Source organism: Syngnathus floridae, chromosome 3, assembly GCF_059516105.1.
Source record: "Syngnathus floridae isolate MCC-2025c chromosome 3, RoL_Sflo_1.0, whole genome shotgun sequence".
NCBI lineage: Eukaryota > Metazoa > Chordata > Actinopteri > Syngnathiformes > Syngnathidae > Syngnathus > Syngnathus floridae.
In genome coordinates this window covers 6108473-6126860 of record NC_142415.1, presented here as the reverse complement: position 1 = coordinate 6126860, position 18388 = coordinate 6108473, and the positions used below count along the sequence as shown (strand labels likewise).

Genomic DNA, 18388 nt, shown 5'->3' with positions numbered 1-18388 from the left:
ACTGCTCTCAAGATCCACTCCCCAGTCTAACCCTAAGAAATGCCCCAAATTCATTTACGCACGTGCATGGTGGCTTGCAAAGGTTGCTACATTGCTATTATTCCTTTTTAATGTTGGCATAAACATGACAAGTTACCAGTTCAATTTGTTATATATTTGGAATGTACAATCAGTTAAAACATAAGCCAACTCTTGGGTTAAAAAGTGACCCAAAAACATTTTTTTAATCACTCAAAAATCAACCTTTAAATAACCATACCTCAGAAAGTGCCCTGAAAACAAAACACTTCACTTATGCAGGACAAATCACCAGGAGTGTTACAGATAAACACCAGGCTTTCCTTAGATTTTTGAAAAATCTGTTAGTTGTAAAAAACACACTACATAACAGTGTTAGCTTATTTACTGCAGGAGATGAAAGAAAAAAAAAACTTCAATTACGTATGTAGCAGATATTATTTATTAAATACACAGTACATTCAAGTTCATGAAACTCAATCAATCACCTTTATTGTCGTTACCCAATACTAGGCAACGAGATGTAATTAACAGGCTAAATTTGCCCAAGAAACATAAAAAACAATGACTAACAGTGCGTAGAGGCTTGTCGGCATTAGACATTACGGCGCTCCGAGATCTTAGATGGAGAGAGAACACAAGGGAGGAGGGGGAGAAATAAAGTTGGGGCTAAATTTATACACCTTGATTGAAGGTAATTTGAGTCTAGCCACCCCATTTGATACCACCCCAACCTGGTCCTGGTTTACCTGCCAGAATGTGTTCGAGGAATGTTTGAACCAAAATGAGTTAACCTGAGATACATGCAATTCAAAGTGTCATTAACAGTAGAAAGTAGCAAGAAAATAAGAGGAGAAAGCCATCAAGGCAAGTCAAATGATAGTCCCGTGGCACGTTCACTCATGATGGACCAACGGCTGATTAAAAAAAAAAACATTTTGAAACATGAAAGTTCTGTTTTGAAGCCATGGGTGTATGTTAGTAGGGAGTTGCTGTTAATCTTGCTACGCAAAAATGACATAAATCCTCTCATCAACAATTTTCCTCAAGTGTTTTATCGCTGGATCACATCACAGTATCCTATTGATAGAAAGACCCAAAACAATGTTAAGACAAATCATACTCTCAGGAACACTGAAATGTAAATCCTCCATGAGGCCACTGGCACTTGATTTCAAAGATTCATGGCCTCCCATGATTATATATTAGTGTCATTTAAATTTACATGATACAAATGCTCTAAGGCAAAAAAAGACAAAAAAAACCACCACAACATACAAATATGTTTAAAGCTAATGTTGGTAACATTCAGTTTGAAACCTCAAAAAAATTGCATAAATACATGTGATTGTTGAAATAAATTTGCAGCAGTGTCTTGTACAGTCATTGGTTTCGATGATAATTTGATCTGATAGTTATGGTGCATATGGCGTGGCATGACGTGAGATCGTAGTGAGAGAAGTGAAGGTGAGTGAGGGAGCTTTGCTGTGCCTAAAAGCCTTTGCATACATGCGATGGACAAAAGTGAATGAAGCAAGAGGTGCTTGTGCGTGCGTCCCTTTTTATTTGTAACATTCAAGTTTAATAAAAAATGCTCAGAGAATCGCTAACACTGAATCATTTTTGGTGCCATTCAGCTCACCGAGTGGCTTTAGGTGGTGCAAGGGGGTCATGGAAGCAGTTGCTCCAATGTTGAATCGTCAACTTTGTTCACTGCGACTATGTGATCCAGCTGTTGGAGGTAGCGCTCCTGGTCTTGCATGAAGTGTGGGATTCTGGCGTCGTTGATCACTGCTATGTGCCGCAGCTTCTCCACATCTTCATAGGACACCTAAAAGCAACAAAAATCATATTTGCAAGACCATCACAAATAATCAACTACCGTATTTGCTGGTGTATTAGTCGACCTTTTTCGATCCAAAATCGACCGAAAAAAATCGACCTCGACTTATACACCGAGTCATAAAATTTAACTTCGTATTCATCGCTTCAAATGTGAGGGTAACCAAGCCCGTTTCTCATGCATCTCATTGTGCGTGGGTGTGCGTCCGTCAGGCTCATCAAACAGCGAGAAACTGAATCATTATAAAGCGTTCGTCGCATTAACACGCATCCTCAGCAACAATTTCAAATATTCTCACCTCAATAACGGACATCGAAAGCCAGGCAGCGACGATGACTGCTAGGGGGAAGTACTGGGTATTGAGCGAATGTGCGAGTCATCGCGCGTCAAGCAACGACAATAACTACCGGTACGTAAACATTCAATCGCCATGTCTAAACGAATGAAATACTCTGCGAAGTTCAAACTGCAAGTTGTAAACTTTGCCGAAGAAACTAACATCGAAAGCCAGGCAGCGACGATGACTGCTAGGGGGAAGTACTGGGTATTGAGCGAATGTGCGCGTCATCGCCTAAACTCAGACAACGTCCGCGCGTCACGCAACGTCACGCAACATCAATAACTACCGAAACGTAAACATTCGATCACCATGTCTAAATGAATGAAATACTCTGCGAAGTTCAAACTGCAAGTTGTAAACTTTGCCGAAGAAACTAACAACTGTGCTGCCTCAAGAAAGTTTGGCGTAAATGAGAAACTGATACGAGACTGGAAACACAATGCAACACAGCGAGCAGCGATGAGAAGAAACAAATGTGCTAATAGAGGAAAAAGCTGCCGGTGGCCAGCACTTGAACAAGAACTTGTATGCTGGGTCGAGGAGCAACGAAAGTGTGGGTTCATCGTCACAAGAAATATGATTCGTCTGCGAGCTTTGGCTTCTGCTAAACAAAACAAGATTGCCGATTTCAAAGGAACTATAAGTTGGTGTTCACGATTTTTAAAGAGAAATGACCTTGTGCTACGACAAAGAACTAAACTTTCTCAGAAACTGCCTGAAGATTTGGAGGAAAAGATAACTCTCTTTCAATCCTTTGTAATCAAGATGAAAAAAAAAAGAACAATATGACTTATCGCAAATTGGAAATATGGACGAAACACCGGTATGGTTTGATATGCCTACATCGAAAACTGTATCTGCTAAAGGTGAAAAAACTGTTCTCGTGAGAACAGGCCACGAAAAGTCTAGATTCACTGTGGTTCTTTCCTGCTTAGCTGACGATACCAAGCTGAAGCCGATGGTCGTTTTTAAGAGAAAAACTCGACCGAAAGGACAGTTCCCTTCTGGTGTAGTAATTCACAATCATCCAAAAGGATGGATGGGTGAGGAGGGAATCAAGATCTGGATAGAAAAAGTATGGAACTGTCGACCTGGAGGAATGTTAAAGAAGAAAAGTCTTCTCGTATGGGATTCTTTCAAAGCCCATACAGTGGACTCCGTCAAAAGAAAACTTAAAAGCAACAACACTGATGTCGCCGTTATTCCTGGTGGACTAACAAGTGTTGTGCAGCCACTTGATGTTTTTTTGAACAAGCCGTTCAAAGACAGATTGAGAGGAAATTGGAGTAATTGGATGGTAGAAGGCGAGAAGCAGTTTACTAAAGGGGGAGTCATGAAAGCACCATCGTTAGAAACAATAACAGGATGGATTAAACAGTCGTGGGATGATGTGTCGCTGTCTACTGTGGAACGCTCCTTCAAGAAATGCTGCATTTCCAACGCTCTCGATGGAACAGAAGACGACCTTATCTGGGAAGAGGAGGAGGAAACTGAGGATAGAGAAGACCAAGAAGATGCCCTTTATGACGACAAACTAAACGAAAACGAATGGAACAAGCTTTTCGGAAATAGCGACGATGAAGACGAATTTTGAACTCTATGTACCGGCAATCACTTTATAATTATAATTTGTTGTTTCTTAACTAAAAATAAACCAGTTTCTAAGAGTGTTCAATGTTGTTAGTCTCTCTCAGCGCGTAATATCACAGGGTCATAAAGTAGATAATATTTAAAATGGCGTATAGATCGCTCGCTTCAAACTCGCGAATTTGAACACATTTCGTCAATAAATTTCGGATATTTCTGATTGAATTTTGAAGTTTAATATAATGCAACAATTGAGCTCGACTTATACAAAGGGTATATCATAAAATCGTAAATTTCCGTCAAATTTTAGGGGGTCGACTTATACACCGAGTTAACTTATACACCGGCAAATACGGTATGTGAATGTGTATGTTTGTTTGCATTTGTAATGAGTTGTGATCACTCTTAATAGAAATGTCAAATAAAATGATTGCGTTGATGCATAAAGGCACTGACAGACCTTTCCTAAGGAAGTCAACATCTTGAAGTCGATGTTCCTTCGATGCCGAAGTATCCGCAGGATCCCGTCTAAATAAACTTGGTCTTTACTGAAGCAGCCTGCGAAAGAACCACACAGCATCAGAGCAGATTAAAATAAATACAAATTAATGATGCTTGAACATGAATTGTGGCAAAAAAAAAAAAAAACTTTATATATCTACTGCATTTCATTACCACCCTCACACACGAGAAAATTTAGCATTACTTTGTACGTCATTTCACAACATTAGCAAAGCTATGGGAATGTAGTGGCATTGTTTTTTTTTCTTATGTGTGAACTGTGGTCACTCCAGCTAAATAATTAATATTATTCAAATCAGAATGTATTTATTTATACAGTGTTGAGATTTCAGTGCTTAAGTACAGTCCACATCTTTCCATCTTTCTGTTTGAAGGGATAAATTCATAGATTTGTTTGCAGTATTTTTGTAATCCGACCGATTTTGGGATGCAAGTCTACGCCACACTTTTTTGGTAGAATTTTGCAAAGTTGTCATGCTGAATGCTTAAAATACAACAACTTGAATTGAAGTATAGTCAAAGTGTCTTTCAGTTTTTCTTCAGTTGGTTTGGTACATTTCTCAGATCAGAATTTAATTTCTCAAACAGCCCTACTTGTGCAGACCCCCAGAAAAATCTGGTTTTTCATTTCTTAGAACAGGTTGTGGATGCTTTGGCACATCCATTGTGTACAATACTTTCTATTATTACCAAGTGCTTATGTCACGATGATTAAAATTCATGATGATAGACGTCTGTTGAATTGTCTCACACCCCACAACATTTTGGCATTAGTTCATAATATATACTAAGTCTTTACACGCAAGTTGTCAAAAAATGTCTCGTGAAGCATTAGATCAAACAATGAGCGAGTACTTTTCTAAAGTAGTTCAAGAGGGTGATGTGGATGAGAACGTGATGGCCAAAGCATGCGTGCATTCACCTGGTTGTGAAGTGTCCGTCTGTCCTCTCTTGGCACGCAGGCAGTATTCCCAGCGGACGTCTGGATGCTGAACAAAGCGTGCCACGTGACTGAAGAGCTGGCTGAAGCTCATGCTGCTGGCATGGAAAACTGTATAGTAAAGAAGAGCCGCCCGCCACAAGTATGGCTGCTTCCGTAGCAACACACTGTGCAGGCTGGCCAGCCCCTCCTCAGTGGGGTTGGCTGGCTTGAGGCCAAACTGCTTTCTGCCCTCTGCCGTGGCCCATGGCTGAAGACTGTTGTTGATGCCTCTCAGATAATGTGTGCCTGACCGGGAACAAATATTGATAACGCAGAGGTTAAGGTTTAACCCCAATGGGTTGGTCTGCAGTACAAATAATAATTACAATAGCACACACAAGAGAAAAACTTGTAGGCAGTAGGCGGGGGGGGGGGGGGGGACACTCTGAACCGGTTGTCAGCCAATCGCAGGGCACACAGAGACGAACAACCATTCGCACTCGCGCTCACACCTAGGGGCAATTTGGAGTGCTCAATTGGCCTACCATGCATGTTTTTGGGATGTGGGAGGAAATCGGAGGAAAGTCACGGAGGCACAGGGAGAAGACGCACCAGAACACGCATCGAACCCGCAACCTCCACACTGTGAGACGGACGTGCGACACCGTGCCGCCACATATGACATTTATTACTACTATAGGGCAGGGGTCACCAACCTTTCTTAAACCGAGAGCTACTTCCTGGGCACTGATTAAGGCAAAGGGCTACGAGTTTGACACACACTTCTGAAATCGGCAGCTTGCTCAATTTAGCTTTCACTATGTTATTATTGTCATTTCCAGTTCACATGTAAGTGTGATTTTAACAAGAATAGCAAAAATACAGTCAAACCTCGGTTTTTGACCACAATCCGTTCCAGAAGGCGGTTCGAGAAGCGAATCGATCGAATTCCGAATCTATTTTTCCCATCACAAATTACGGAAATTTTTTTAATCCGTTTCAAGACAAAAAGCCCCCGCCTTTTTTAAGCATTTTTTTATTTGCGCATATTTGTCCGATCGCAACTGCAGCTCACCGCCGAAGGCGCAACAGTAGCGCGTCGCCGACCGCGCAACTGCACCGCGCTGGTCGCATTATTGTGACAGAGCCGTCGCTAAAATTTAGAAAATATTTTTAAAGTTCTGATGTACTTTCCAAAATTTAATAGGACCTCAGTGCGCAGGGAGCTGAATTTGGTCCGATCGCGCAACCGCAGCGCGCCGGGCGCTCACTGTCGCATTGCTTTAAGAGCGTCTTTGTGTTTTAGGATGGCTTTACTGCTCCCACTTGCTTTCTTTGGAGGCATGATCAGGGGTTAATACAATCCTCAAAGTAACGAAAATACAATAACAACGGAGTCAGTCGGCATCCAGGCCGCGCGGTTGGGTTTTCTCGGGTCCTCCCGGTTCATCTCGCGAGGTTCGGCCTCCGAATTTTGTTCGACAACCGAAGCAAAAAAATCTCGAATTTTTTGTTCGAATTCCGATTTGTTCGAGAAAGCAGGTCGTTCGAAAACCGAGGTTTGACTGTAAAATAAATAGATGCAACTCACTGACAAGTGCCGCTATTTGAGCTAATTTTAGAACAGTCCTGCGGGCGACTTATGCGGTCCTCACGGCCGACCTGGTGCCCGCGGGCACCCTGTTGGTGACCCCTGCTATAGAGGGACTTAAATTGGCAGTGCTGCTGAAGGTGATAAGACACACCAAGACACACAGGCTCTCCAACCACAGATAAAAGGAGGGGAAAAAATGGAACTGATGAAAACTTGACATCCAATTGAGCGTGCTCTTGTGTAAGCTCACCTATTTCGTGTCTCAGCATCCCCTCTAGCCAGTGCTGACGTGCTCCGGCCAGGTTGATGGTCAGAGTTGGACGACAGCTCTCCACCATCATGACGGCCTGAGAAAGCAGCTCATCAGAGAGACGTACCACAACCTAAAAATGCACACACAAAAACATACAGACACAAAGTTTTAATGTATTAAGGGTGGTCTTTAAAGGGCCATGTCAAAGTTTTCAATAGTGTCATTATCATTTATTTTTTCTTTCTATTGAAGGTGGGAAAAAAATGCTCAAAAATCAGAAACTAGATTTGAGGGGTTCTGGGATTTTATTTGGTCTTGAGGTATTTTCAGCAGGTATAGTATCAAAGTCAAAATGTTGGTATTATGACAACATTAGTGTTCTGCTTGTGATGCTCAAATATTATTTTGAGGGTCACTACTCCTAAAAAAAAAAAAAAAAAAAAAAGGAAAGTTAATCTAGAGCCCTGAGTTCATTCATTGTGTGTGCTGCCACAACACAGGAACGTGCCACTGAGCCATTCTCAGATACAAATAATAAATAAAAATTTAAAATATAAAATAATGTGTTTGGTTTTATGGTAACCTAGATACCACAAAATGGTTATGTATTTTTGTGTATGTTTAATGTTTAATATCTGAGGTTTACACATTTGAAGTTTAATATCTGAGGTTTACACATTTGAAGTTTGGGGTTGCACTTACCTCACCCACACAGCCCTCCTTTTGCAAATATTTCCGCACGGTGGCCCACACCTGACTCTTAGGAAGCACAGTCCCACCTGTGACCTCCTCAAAAGTCTCATAGGAGCCAAACTTGTTCAGGACACACTCCATGATTCCAACAGCCTGCAGTCACACACAAATCACCCAATGTGAACTCACACTTGATTGATAAAAACATTTGGTTTCTGCGATTGTGACATACCTGCTCGAGAAAGAGGCCAGAGCCCTCGCTGTACTTGCCTAGCACGGAGTTCTGCTCCGGCTGGGCATATTCAAATTGGGGCTCATACTTGTAGTCAGACTGGAAAAACTTTTTCTTCTCCTGCTCAAGGTTTAGAGGCCTGAGAGCAACAAGCAGACACGGCCTGGGGGAGGTGGATGGTGAGATGCTTCCCACACCTTTAGCGATGTGTGGTAGGGAGGTGGCGGGTCGCATTTTCCCCTTTTTAGCACGCAGCCCCAGGGATTGGTTGACTGAGCACGTGCTCTCACTGCGGCGCATCCAACCACCGGCACCTAGGCTGAGGCTAGTCCGGCTGCGAGCAGGGGGTGACGGGGCGGCCGACCCGCTGCGCCAAGGTGGTTGCGTGAGCTGCCTTTCTGCCATCTGCTCCTGAGACCTTCGCAGGCGCTGTGGTGTCATGTCTAGGCTGAGGGGGCGATGGAGAGCTGGCCTGGGCATATCACCCGCTTTTGACACTAACTTGCTGTCTTCCACCTGGTCAGTGTCATTCTGAGCCAGGAACCCATTTAGGGGTGCCTTGGCCTGCTTGGAAACACGGCGCCTTCCGGCCCGAGGTCTCAGCGTCGTTGTATTGCTGCTGCTAGCTTTGACGGCTTTGGACTTGTCCGACTGGAGCCCGCTGCCTTCAGGATGTTCACCCTCGACATGATCCATGAGGACTTCACCCGAGTCCAACACCATCACCTCAGCCACCAACTCTGCCTCACTCGGGCTGGAGCAGACAGAACAGAGATCAGGGAATTACACAGCCAGCGGATGAGTTGCACATTTTTTTTTTTCAAACAAGCAATTCAAATTGAGTAAAGCTGTAACACGTTGCTGATGTAATATAAAACTAAAAGGTCATTTAACCGTTAAGGGCAATTGTGGAGCGAGTTGATAACAATTGCTAATTTACACAACATTAATTGATTAATATAATTTTCTTTCAGATTAAAAGTTATGAGCGTTTTAAGACAATAAGTATCATAAATTAAAACTAATAATCTGTGAGGCTGCACAACAGTGCAAATCAGAACGCTCATATTGCGCTCAAGTATGATTACCTAAACTACAGTATGTTAGCTTCTTGGCTAAAAAAAGGCTAGAAAGAAACCCGATTCTTAGCTTCTGCTCTAACTTTGAAATCACTGCTTTGCACATATTTTTTTCCCCCCCAAATCCTCCGACTACACTACAGAGCTATACGTACTGAACTAAAACATAAATGCAACAAATGCATATTCCTCTGAAATCTAACCAATATAAAATGATGAGAGAGCATGATTATTGCACAGGTGTGCCTTGGTCACAATAAAAGGTCAGTCAAAAATAAGGCTGTGTAATTAATTAAAACTCAATTACAATTATTATACTCATGTTTACAAAATTGGCAGAACTAAAAAAAAATCTGCAATATCCAATGGAATGTGCATTTACACAAGGAAACCTCATTTATACATTAGAAACTTTTTATTTAAAATAACAAATTTTATAGTGTATAAAGGAACTTACATAGTTGTAGTGTTTCAAAGAAATGTATTCATCTTAATAGTTTTTTATAAAGATATTCTTTTGTACCAAACATAAATGATTGTTTAAATAATCATGATTACAAATTAATCATTATTTATATTTTTTCCACATTATCGAGCAGCTCTACTTGAAAATGTGTAGTTGTAATGTATCCGGTACCAATTGGTTTACCCCTTTTCCTTCACGCAGTCCAACACATCTCCTTTGCATAAGGTTCAGCGGCTGTGCCATTCATCCACCGCTTCCTTTCCATTTGATGTCCAATAAGGTTACTGGCAATAATTAAATTTTACCTGATTTTTTGGGGTTTTTTTTTGCAATGACTTAAAGGTACATTTGTGTACTTCCTCAGTTAAGACAGACACCAGAAGATTATTTTTAGGCTGCCACAAGACAACAAATTCTCCATGAATCATTCTCACAGCCACATACGGAATATCTTGCTTCTTGGAATCTGCTGTCATTGATACTCCCTTGACATTACTCCTGATGCTATCCCTACGTTTTCCACAACCAAAATCCCATTCATTCATTCATTCATTCATTCAATTAATCAAATCAATCAATCAATCAATATCAACTCCAGGTTGCCTTTATCTCTCCTTAGGGACTTCTTTTGACAAAGTGTTGTAATTCGTGGGGTTTGGAAAAAATTGTGTTAACGTTTTGACAAAGCAATAAATAGAACATACAGATATATTTTCAAACATTGGAAGAAAAATTTAAAAAGTCATCTTATGAACAAATACTCAAAGTATACACTACCATTCAAAGATTAAGGGTCACTTAGAAATGTCCTCATTTTTCAAATAAAATGCCTACTTTTTTCAATGAGCATAACATTAAACTAGAATACACTCCATACATTGTTAATGTGGTCAATTCTAGCTGCAAACGTCTGTTTTTTAATGCAATATCTACATAGAGGCCCATTTTCAGCAACCATTCCTCCAGTGTTCTAATGGTCCATTGTGTTTGCTAATTGCTAAAGGATGATTACAAAACCATTGAAAACCCTTTTGCAATTATGCTGGTTTTCATGGAAAACACTGAATTGAACTTTTCAACAGTAGTGTAGATACAAGAAAATCTAGGTGCAAATTACTTAGGTACAGTAACTAAGTACTTGCATTTCGTTACTTTCCACCACTGCTGCAGATTAAATCTTCTCAGAAATTGCTCCCAATAATATAATACGTTTAAGTAATTGGAAGAAAACTAGATCTTGCACTAAATTTGCAAGTGAAACACAAACAGTTCATATTGCCTCTCAAGTTAATACAAACAAATGTTCTTACCATCAACATTTCCTCCACAAACTACTCCCAACCAAAGAGCCAATCAGCGCTGGGAAGAGGTTTCCATTCTTCCCCACCGTTCACTCGCACATGACAGCCAGCCGGAGGTCCTCAGTAGCAGGCAGCCGAGTGCTTCTGGAGCAGGAGAGGACAGAAACAAGGCGAATAACGGTCCGGTGTGGAGCGGGCCTGAGGCGCCTACCTGGACCGGCCAGGAAGCGGCGATTGCGTTGGAACATATGACGTCACGCGACGCTGCGTGATGACGCACGACACCGGAAACGCAATTCCACTCTATTCCGGTTCATGTGACGATAAAATGTCACGCATTACATCAATATAACAATTATGACAAATTATTTTTCGTTCACCGATTATCAGCAACAAGTTTTCCATATTGTTTGATGACATTTAGATGCGTTTCCACTTGGGTGACCAGATTTGGCTTTCTGAAAAAGAGGACAACTTTTTTGGGAGGGGGCGTGGTCATTTATTTGGAGGAGGGGTGGTCATTTTGGGGGTTTTTTTGGGGTCATTTGTGTCATATGTTTTGACACAAATGACGTGGTGTCTGTATAGCAATTGCATGTATTGCCTGAATAACACAAAACAACATACACACAATCACAAAAACATATTTACACTAACAAACTGACATTTTCTGAGTTTTATTGTGGTACACTAAGTAAAAAAAGACAAAAGAAATATGGCCATTTGTTGAATAAAAACAAAGGGCTACTCTTCAGTCCTCCTCTTGCGGGGTGCATTGGCACCTTTATTTGTCTCGTATGTCAAGCACACAGCTTCATAAGGATCACACCCTGGCGAAAGCATGGGAATTTTGGTGTTCAACTCCTCCAAGAACGTGCATTTTCGTTTTGGCAAAAATGTAAATACGGTGTAGACCGGCAAGCCCACCCTACTTCGTAGCAAAGTGACTAGATTTGAGGAGGGCGTGACTTATTTGCGAACAATACAGAAAAACCTGGAATTATGTGATATAGAACGGAGTGGTAATTCTATTGATAATGTACTGTACATGTGTTATGTTTGAGGCAGTCCAACAAAATCCCGGACGGTTTTGAAATTCCCCCGGGACATTTTTTAGGGCTCAAAAGTAGGACATGTCCGGGAAAACGAGGACGTCTGGTCACCCTAGGATACACCCTACCATTCACACTCACAATTACGCCTATGAGCCATTTGGGGTGGTCAATTTCCCTTTTTGGAATGTGGGAGAAAAACAGAGTACCCAGAAAAAAAACACGCAGGCACCGGGGAACACGCAAACTCCACACATTAAGGCCGGAGATGTACTCGACCCTGTAACTCAGAACTGTGAGGCGGGTGTGCTAACCAGTCCTCCACCATGCCACCCACATAACAAAACTGTTGTTTGTAAATGTTAAAAGGAGTACTTTTCTAATAATTTCATGGTATATCACTTGATTATTCATTAAAGATTCACAATTCTGTTACTAAGAGGTCAATCCATATTGATTTATACAGCACTAAATCCCAACAGATGTTTCAAGACACTGAAACCACCCAAATTGAGCAAGTAATAGCAGTAGAAGCAAGGAAAACCTCCCTCTAAAAGGGAGAAACCCAGAGACTGACTCGCCGACTGCCTTGACCAGTTGGGTTGAGGAGAGGAATGGTTGAGAAGGTAGAGTGAGAAGGAGAGCCAGAATGAGTGAGAGAGGTGTTTCAGCTCTGATAATCAAACATGCGCATGCACATTACCCATTGCACCAGTAACTTAGCTTAGCGTGACTGGTAGTATCTAGCATACTAGCAGGACCACCTTGTAGCAGAAGTCTATGTGTTTCTATTTTACCTATACAGCTGTAAGAATGGGTGCCTATACCTAGTAATGGAATATGCAGCACTACAATTTAGCAGTCCAACTGAAAACTGTCAAAAAGCCAACCAACTAACTATGGAATAATCAACAAAAGAAAATAGAGATTACTAGAAAACAGCTATAGTGAAGACATTAGAAAGTATAGCTTTTGTCAAATCATTGACGTCACAGACCAGGCCCGCCTTTCGGCATGAATCCAAAACGCTGACAGCACTTACAGTTCCTGCCATTTTCAAAAGTGCTGACATACCAATTCCGGTTCCCACTATTTTTTGCAAAATGCTGATTGAGTTGTTGTGACCACATCTCCGTGTCCATTATTGTATCAAGGGCGAGGCCTTCACACGCAAAATATCTCAATCAATCAAATCACCCTGGGAACAAATTACAACGTTACAATAATTCACCAAATCAAAACTTGTATTTTCCAACAGCAATTTTGCTCATTTTCAGAGATGGTTTATGTTGATTGATAATTCGATGGGCGTGCATGAAAACACTTATTCCAACATTTCGGAACGAACCGCCTTTACCGCCCATGTCTGTGACGTCAGTATACTCGTCTGTTATTCCAGGAGTCTCCCGCCACCCTCAGTTCATCATTGTACAGCGGGCCTTGCGTCTCAAAACTAGGAAACACAAAAGTACGGTCCGGAGGATACTACATTGCAGCTCCATTAGGGAGTGTTAACTTGACGTAACAATGTTTTGTTGACACGGAAGTCGCTGCGGTTTCTTCTTCTACTACTATTTCCGTATAGCGTTTAGTCAATCTGTGCATGTCAAAGTGATTTGTTCTGATCGAAAGTGTGAGTCCTAATCGGATCAATAATTTTAGTGTCCATGAAAACAGTGCATTAATCATAATTTTAATCCAAACTCTGATCAAATCAAACAAATTTTGTTCAGCAAGAAAATAAAGTTGTTTTTGAACATAGGTGTCAAACCCAAGGCCCAGGGTCAGAAGCGGCCAGCCACATCGTTTTACATGGCCCGTGAGGACAAATTGACAGTACAAAGTCACGCGTCAATATTAAAATTACAAATTGTCTTAATTTCCCAAAATAGAGGTATTGCTTGAAATTGTTATTACCACATCGTTTTTAAATATTTGAACATCTCTTGCTTCAAAATCTATTCATCAATTTGTTGTGTAGCCTATAATGTATCATATATGGCGTTGACGGTCATAATGGCCCTCCGAAGGAAACTATGATTACGATGTGGCCCGCGACAAAAGTGAGTTTGACACCCCTGTTTTTGAATGTCTAAAAATGCACAAAAACTCACATCAGGCCTGGCAAAAAAAAAATAATAATAATAATAATCATCACATTTGAGGTTTATTCATCCATTTGCAAAATATACCAATTCCAATGTGCCAGTACCCCAATATGCAAGTACCCCAAAGTGGCCCTCAATGGAAAATTGGAGAGACTTTCTGTTTGTTATTCAGAAGTGCTCAATGGCATCTGCGTGTGTCTTGGACTCTTGGATGTTAACCAGCTCGATCGTTGAACCAGCGTGTGGCAGACTTTTGAAAACGCGCATGTGGACATGGTCGTCTCCTCCCACGTGCACCTACAACAGTATGAGAACACAATTGTTTAGAATAGCCACTCAACTGCTCCAACCATTTACATTTTAAATGTTATACTCATTAAGGGTAACAAAAAGAAGGAAGTGAACTATACGTTCGCCCACAAGTGTCAAATTCAAGGCCCGGGGGCCAGATATGGCCCGCCACATCATTTTATGTGGCCCGCGAAGACAAATTGTGCATAAAATTCGTGTCATTGCTAGAATTGCAAATTGTCTTCACTTTTAATATCTTTTTTTTTTATTATATTTGACCAGTTTTTACTCGTCTGACTTGAAAACGAGATATTTGTCAGTTTGTTTTGTAGCTTTTACTGTATATAATATGAGGTGCTCGTACATTTATTTGGGTTGACAGTCATAATGGCCCTCCGAAAGAAGCTATGACTACAATGCGGCCCGCGAAAAAATGAGTTTGACATCCCTGCGTTAGTCGGTGGGGGCTCGTGACATCGTAATAGAGGCATGAATCCGATTTTGATGAACATTTGTTCAACTTATGTGTAATTTTGTGACGTCAAAGCCTCTTATTTTTCCATAATGATCGTTACCAGCACATTTTTAGCTTTAGTAAGCTGTAGTGTGCAATTTATATCAATTACTGCTTTCAGAATAATAAACATAATAAACATTTTTAATTTATGATGACTTGTCTGATATGTCACCTGAGGACATGTAATGAATAGACGGTGCCTAAAACAAACGGAATATCAAATATCAAACGTCAGGCCGACCAACTTTTTCTCGCTTGCTTCGAGCTTACCTTGATGAAGTAGTTGGTCCCAGCCACAACCTGTGATTTGTAACTCTTGGCGATGAAGACGTCGAAAGTCTTCCCAGTTTTTTCCTCAGCATCAGACTTTACCTGAAAGGCATTGGTTTTTGGTTAGTATAGTTTTTTGGGGTTGTACTTTCAAACCAATCAATCAATCGTGTCAAATTCCTTACTCACTTTGTCGCATATTTCTTGAATCTCTTCGTCGGCATTAATTGCTTGAGCAAGCCCTCCGCACATCATTTTGAGTCTTAGACTGTGGATTAAAAGTGCAACATTCCGTGCGTCTTTCCAGTTGAACACTACCGCTTTATCATGTGACGATGACTAATAATGGACCGTACCATTCGCGTTTGGAGGCAACAGCATCTGTCTGCAGACCGCAAGACGGGGCGTGGTGTTGGAAAGGAGTGAACTATTCCAAAGAGGCGTAACACCAGAAAGGGGCGTCAACTTGTATTTCATCACATATGCGCTCCTCTTAAAGGGAACAGACATATGGTGAATGCTGCCTTTTGATCATGAAATGAAATAAAAACAAAAAACTAAATGTATTTCATTAAATCATATACCATTTGTAATATATTTATACATTTGAGATTGACATTATGTAACGGGGATTTGACTTTTTTATAATCCATGAACCGAGTAGAGTGTTTCGTTCCAAATTATTCAACCTGCTTTGCAATAAAATGTTTTAGAAAGTTGGACTTTTTTTTTCTATTGTGTAAATAGACACATTAACCTTCCCATTGTGTTAGGGTAACTACGGACCCGTTTTGAGTTTTAGCATGCATAAAAGTACTTCAAACATTTGTTTTTTGCGTTGAAACTTTCTGACTTTGTCAGGGACTTCCATTTAAACAAAAGAAATATATATTTTTTTTTAGTAAAAGTGCTCTGGTGAAAAAATTTACTTTTGTGGTATTCGGGTCATTTTGACCAGGTTAAAATTTTCAATTATAAAACAATAAAAAATGCCAAAAATGAAATCATAAACACACAATCAACCAACAGCTTCTTCCTCCAACCACTTGAGCTTCATTTAGGAGCGTTTCTCTTTGCTTTTTGCAAGAACAAACAAAGCGAGACATGTCCAGGCGTGTCAAGCTACTTGAGTGTAGAGCAGGCATGTCAAACTCAGTTTGGCTCTGGGGCCGGATCCAGACTTTCTGTTCTCAGGTGGGCCGGATCAGTAAAAGAATGTCAACTCCAAATATTTTGCTTTGTTTTTCAGTACTATGCTTTATCATTCAGCCTACATTTGTAGCCTACCCTACATATTATAATCACAGATGACAAGGAATCTTTTCTAAGCACAACACATTTTTTTCACAAACAATGAAAAAAAATGATTTCATGGTTCACTGGTTTATTTTAACAATGAAGTGAATGCAGTTTTACACCTGAACCAACTCACCACACTTAACAAACTCAAGTGGGAGCTATGAAAAAAATATTCTCGCCTTAATTGTCGTACTGCCTTGAAATAAATAAAAAAAGAAATACAAAATAAAAGTTATAGCAGTGCATGCTTATACTACATCCGATCAAACTACTAGGCTGGGCCTACTGAAGCTGAGAATATACTGCACAATATTAACTGTCTTTAATATGAAACCAGATTAATCTTATTTTTAATGATCTGTATTAATGAGTGCAAACAAATTTCGTGTCATCACACCTTTTTTCTCTTTCACTGCACTCCTGCAGTCTACTTGCTGCTGCTGGCTCCTGAAACTTGGGATCTTTTTGCCTTCACAAGTGTATCAATATTGGGTGTCAAATCCTGAGTAGCAGCACATTTAACAATATCATTCAAGTGTTTATTTGTTAATCTTGAGCGCTGCTTTGTTTTATTATTGTTCTTTACGGAGAAAACCTGTTCACAAAGATAAGTAGTCCCAAACATGGATAGAACGTTTGCAGCCATGGCTGTTAATTTGGGGTAACCTGGCACGAGATATTGATAAAACGTATCCAATCCCACGGACCCAAATTTATCCTTAATAGCGGAATCGCACTGCAAGTCAATAAGCTCGAGTTGAATGTCAGCTGGCATATCAGAAGGCTTCACTGTAAATGGCGAGCGAAAAAAGCCAAATTTGTTCTCAAGTTCACTGAATACCTGAAACCTCGGCTCAAACTCTCGCAGAAAATCTGTTATGTTGTCTTTATATTTTTTCAAATCATTATCGCGACGGTCTGGTGCCTCCGGACGAACAGCTGTGAGACAAGAGAAATGCGCAGAGTAACTTCTGTGAATAAATAATGCTCAGTCCATTTTTCCTTGAAAACTCTGCACTCCGTGTCCACTTTTCTTTTTTTTTGACAGTGCCATTTTGGGAAGGGTGTGTTGACCGATAACTTGTGGTAAATTGTGAAGCAAGATTGACGGTTTGGTTTTTTTACTAACTCGTGTCAATGCCGCTGGACGTGAGCTCTTTTACACATTTACTGCCCTCCCGTGGCCGGAGGGAGCACTTGGTTTGTATTTATTTTAAAAAATCATAACTTTTGATAGAAATGATCTAGAGACTCGCTTCTTTTTTTGACATACTCAGAAATTTATGCCGGGCCGGATTAAATGATCCAATGGGCCAGATCCGGCCCGCGGGCCGTATGTTTGACATGCCTGGTGTAGAGGTACTGACTGCAGAGTACTGACCTCAGTAAAACTGAGGTCAACAGAGGGAGTGCAGGAAATGGGGTCAAAATACAAAAAGTCCTGCCTAGCTACAAAAACAGATATGCTCAAACCTCATTGAATAAAGTACATAAGCAGACAAGTACCGTAATTGCCGGACTATAAGCCGCGACTTTTTTCCAAAATTTTGGACCCTGCGGCTTATAGTCAGGTGCGGCTTATATAAGATTTTTTTCGTGATTTTTGTGATGACTTGATCACTTTTACTTTTAACACTATTATATACAGTAAAAGCTACAAAACAAACTGACAAATAACTCGTTTTCAAATCAGACGAGTAAAAACTGGTCAAATATTTCTAAAAAAAGCTATTATTAAAAGTGAAGACAATTTGCAATTCTAGTAATGACACACGAATTTGATGCACAATTTGTCTTCGCGGGCCACATAAAATGATGTGGTGGGCCGTATCTGGCCCCCGGGCCTTGAGTTTGACACCTGTGCTCTAACCCCTTTCTCTTACTCTGCCATATCACTCAGAGATTACACAAAGCAGTGGCGCTGTTTGGACAATCTGCATTGTAATTGTACTAAGTTCATCTTGTTTTTCCTGTTTTTAATCACTTCACTGGTTTCTTTTA

General features: G+C 40.6%; 2 protein-coding genes across 2 annotated transcripts; both read right to left on the bottom strand.

Moving 5' to 3' along the window:
• Nucleotides 1-437: 437 nt before the first annotated feature.
• kiaa0895l lies at nucleotides 438-11102 on the bottom strand. Its single transcript, XM_088370936.1, has 7 exons — nucleotides 10860-11102; nucleotides 8005-8758; nucleotides 7782-7925; nucleotides 7077-7209; nucleotides 5233-5538; nucleotides 4249-4346; nucleotides 438-1849 (listed from the first exon to the last, which is right to left on the bottom strand). The coding sequence occupies exons 2-7, from the start codon at nucleotides 8725-8727 to the stop codon at nucleotides 1688-1690; spliced, it is 1566 nt and encodes a 521-aa protein (XP_088227062.1). The 5' UTR covers nucleotides 8728-8758; nucleotides 10860-11102; the 3' UTR covers nucleotides 438-1687.
• Nucleotides 11103-14050: 2948 nt separating this feature from the next.
• Nucleotides 14051-15488, bottom strand: LOC148400194 (cystatin-B-like). Its single transcript, XM_088370941.1, has 3 exons — nucleotides 15278-15488; nucleotides 15089-15190; nucleotides 14051-14307 (listed from the first exon to the last, which is right to left on the bottom strand). The coding sequence occupies exons 1-3, from the start codon at nucleotides 15341-15343 to the stop codon at nucleotides 14179-14181; spliced, it is 297 nt and encodes a 98-aa protein (XP_088227067.1). The 5' UTR covers nucleotides 15344-15488; the 3' UTR covers nucleotides 14051-14178.
• Between the last annotated feature and the right edge of the window lie 2900 nt (nucleotides 15489-18388).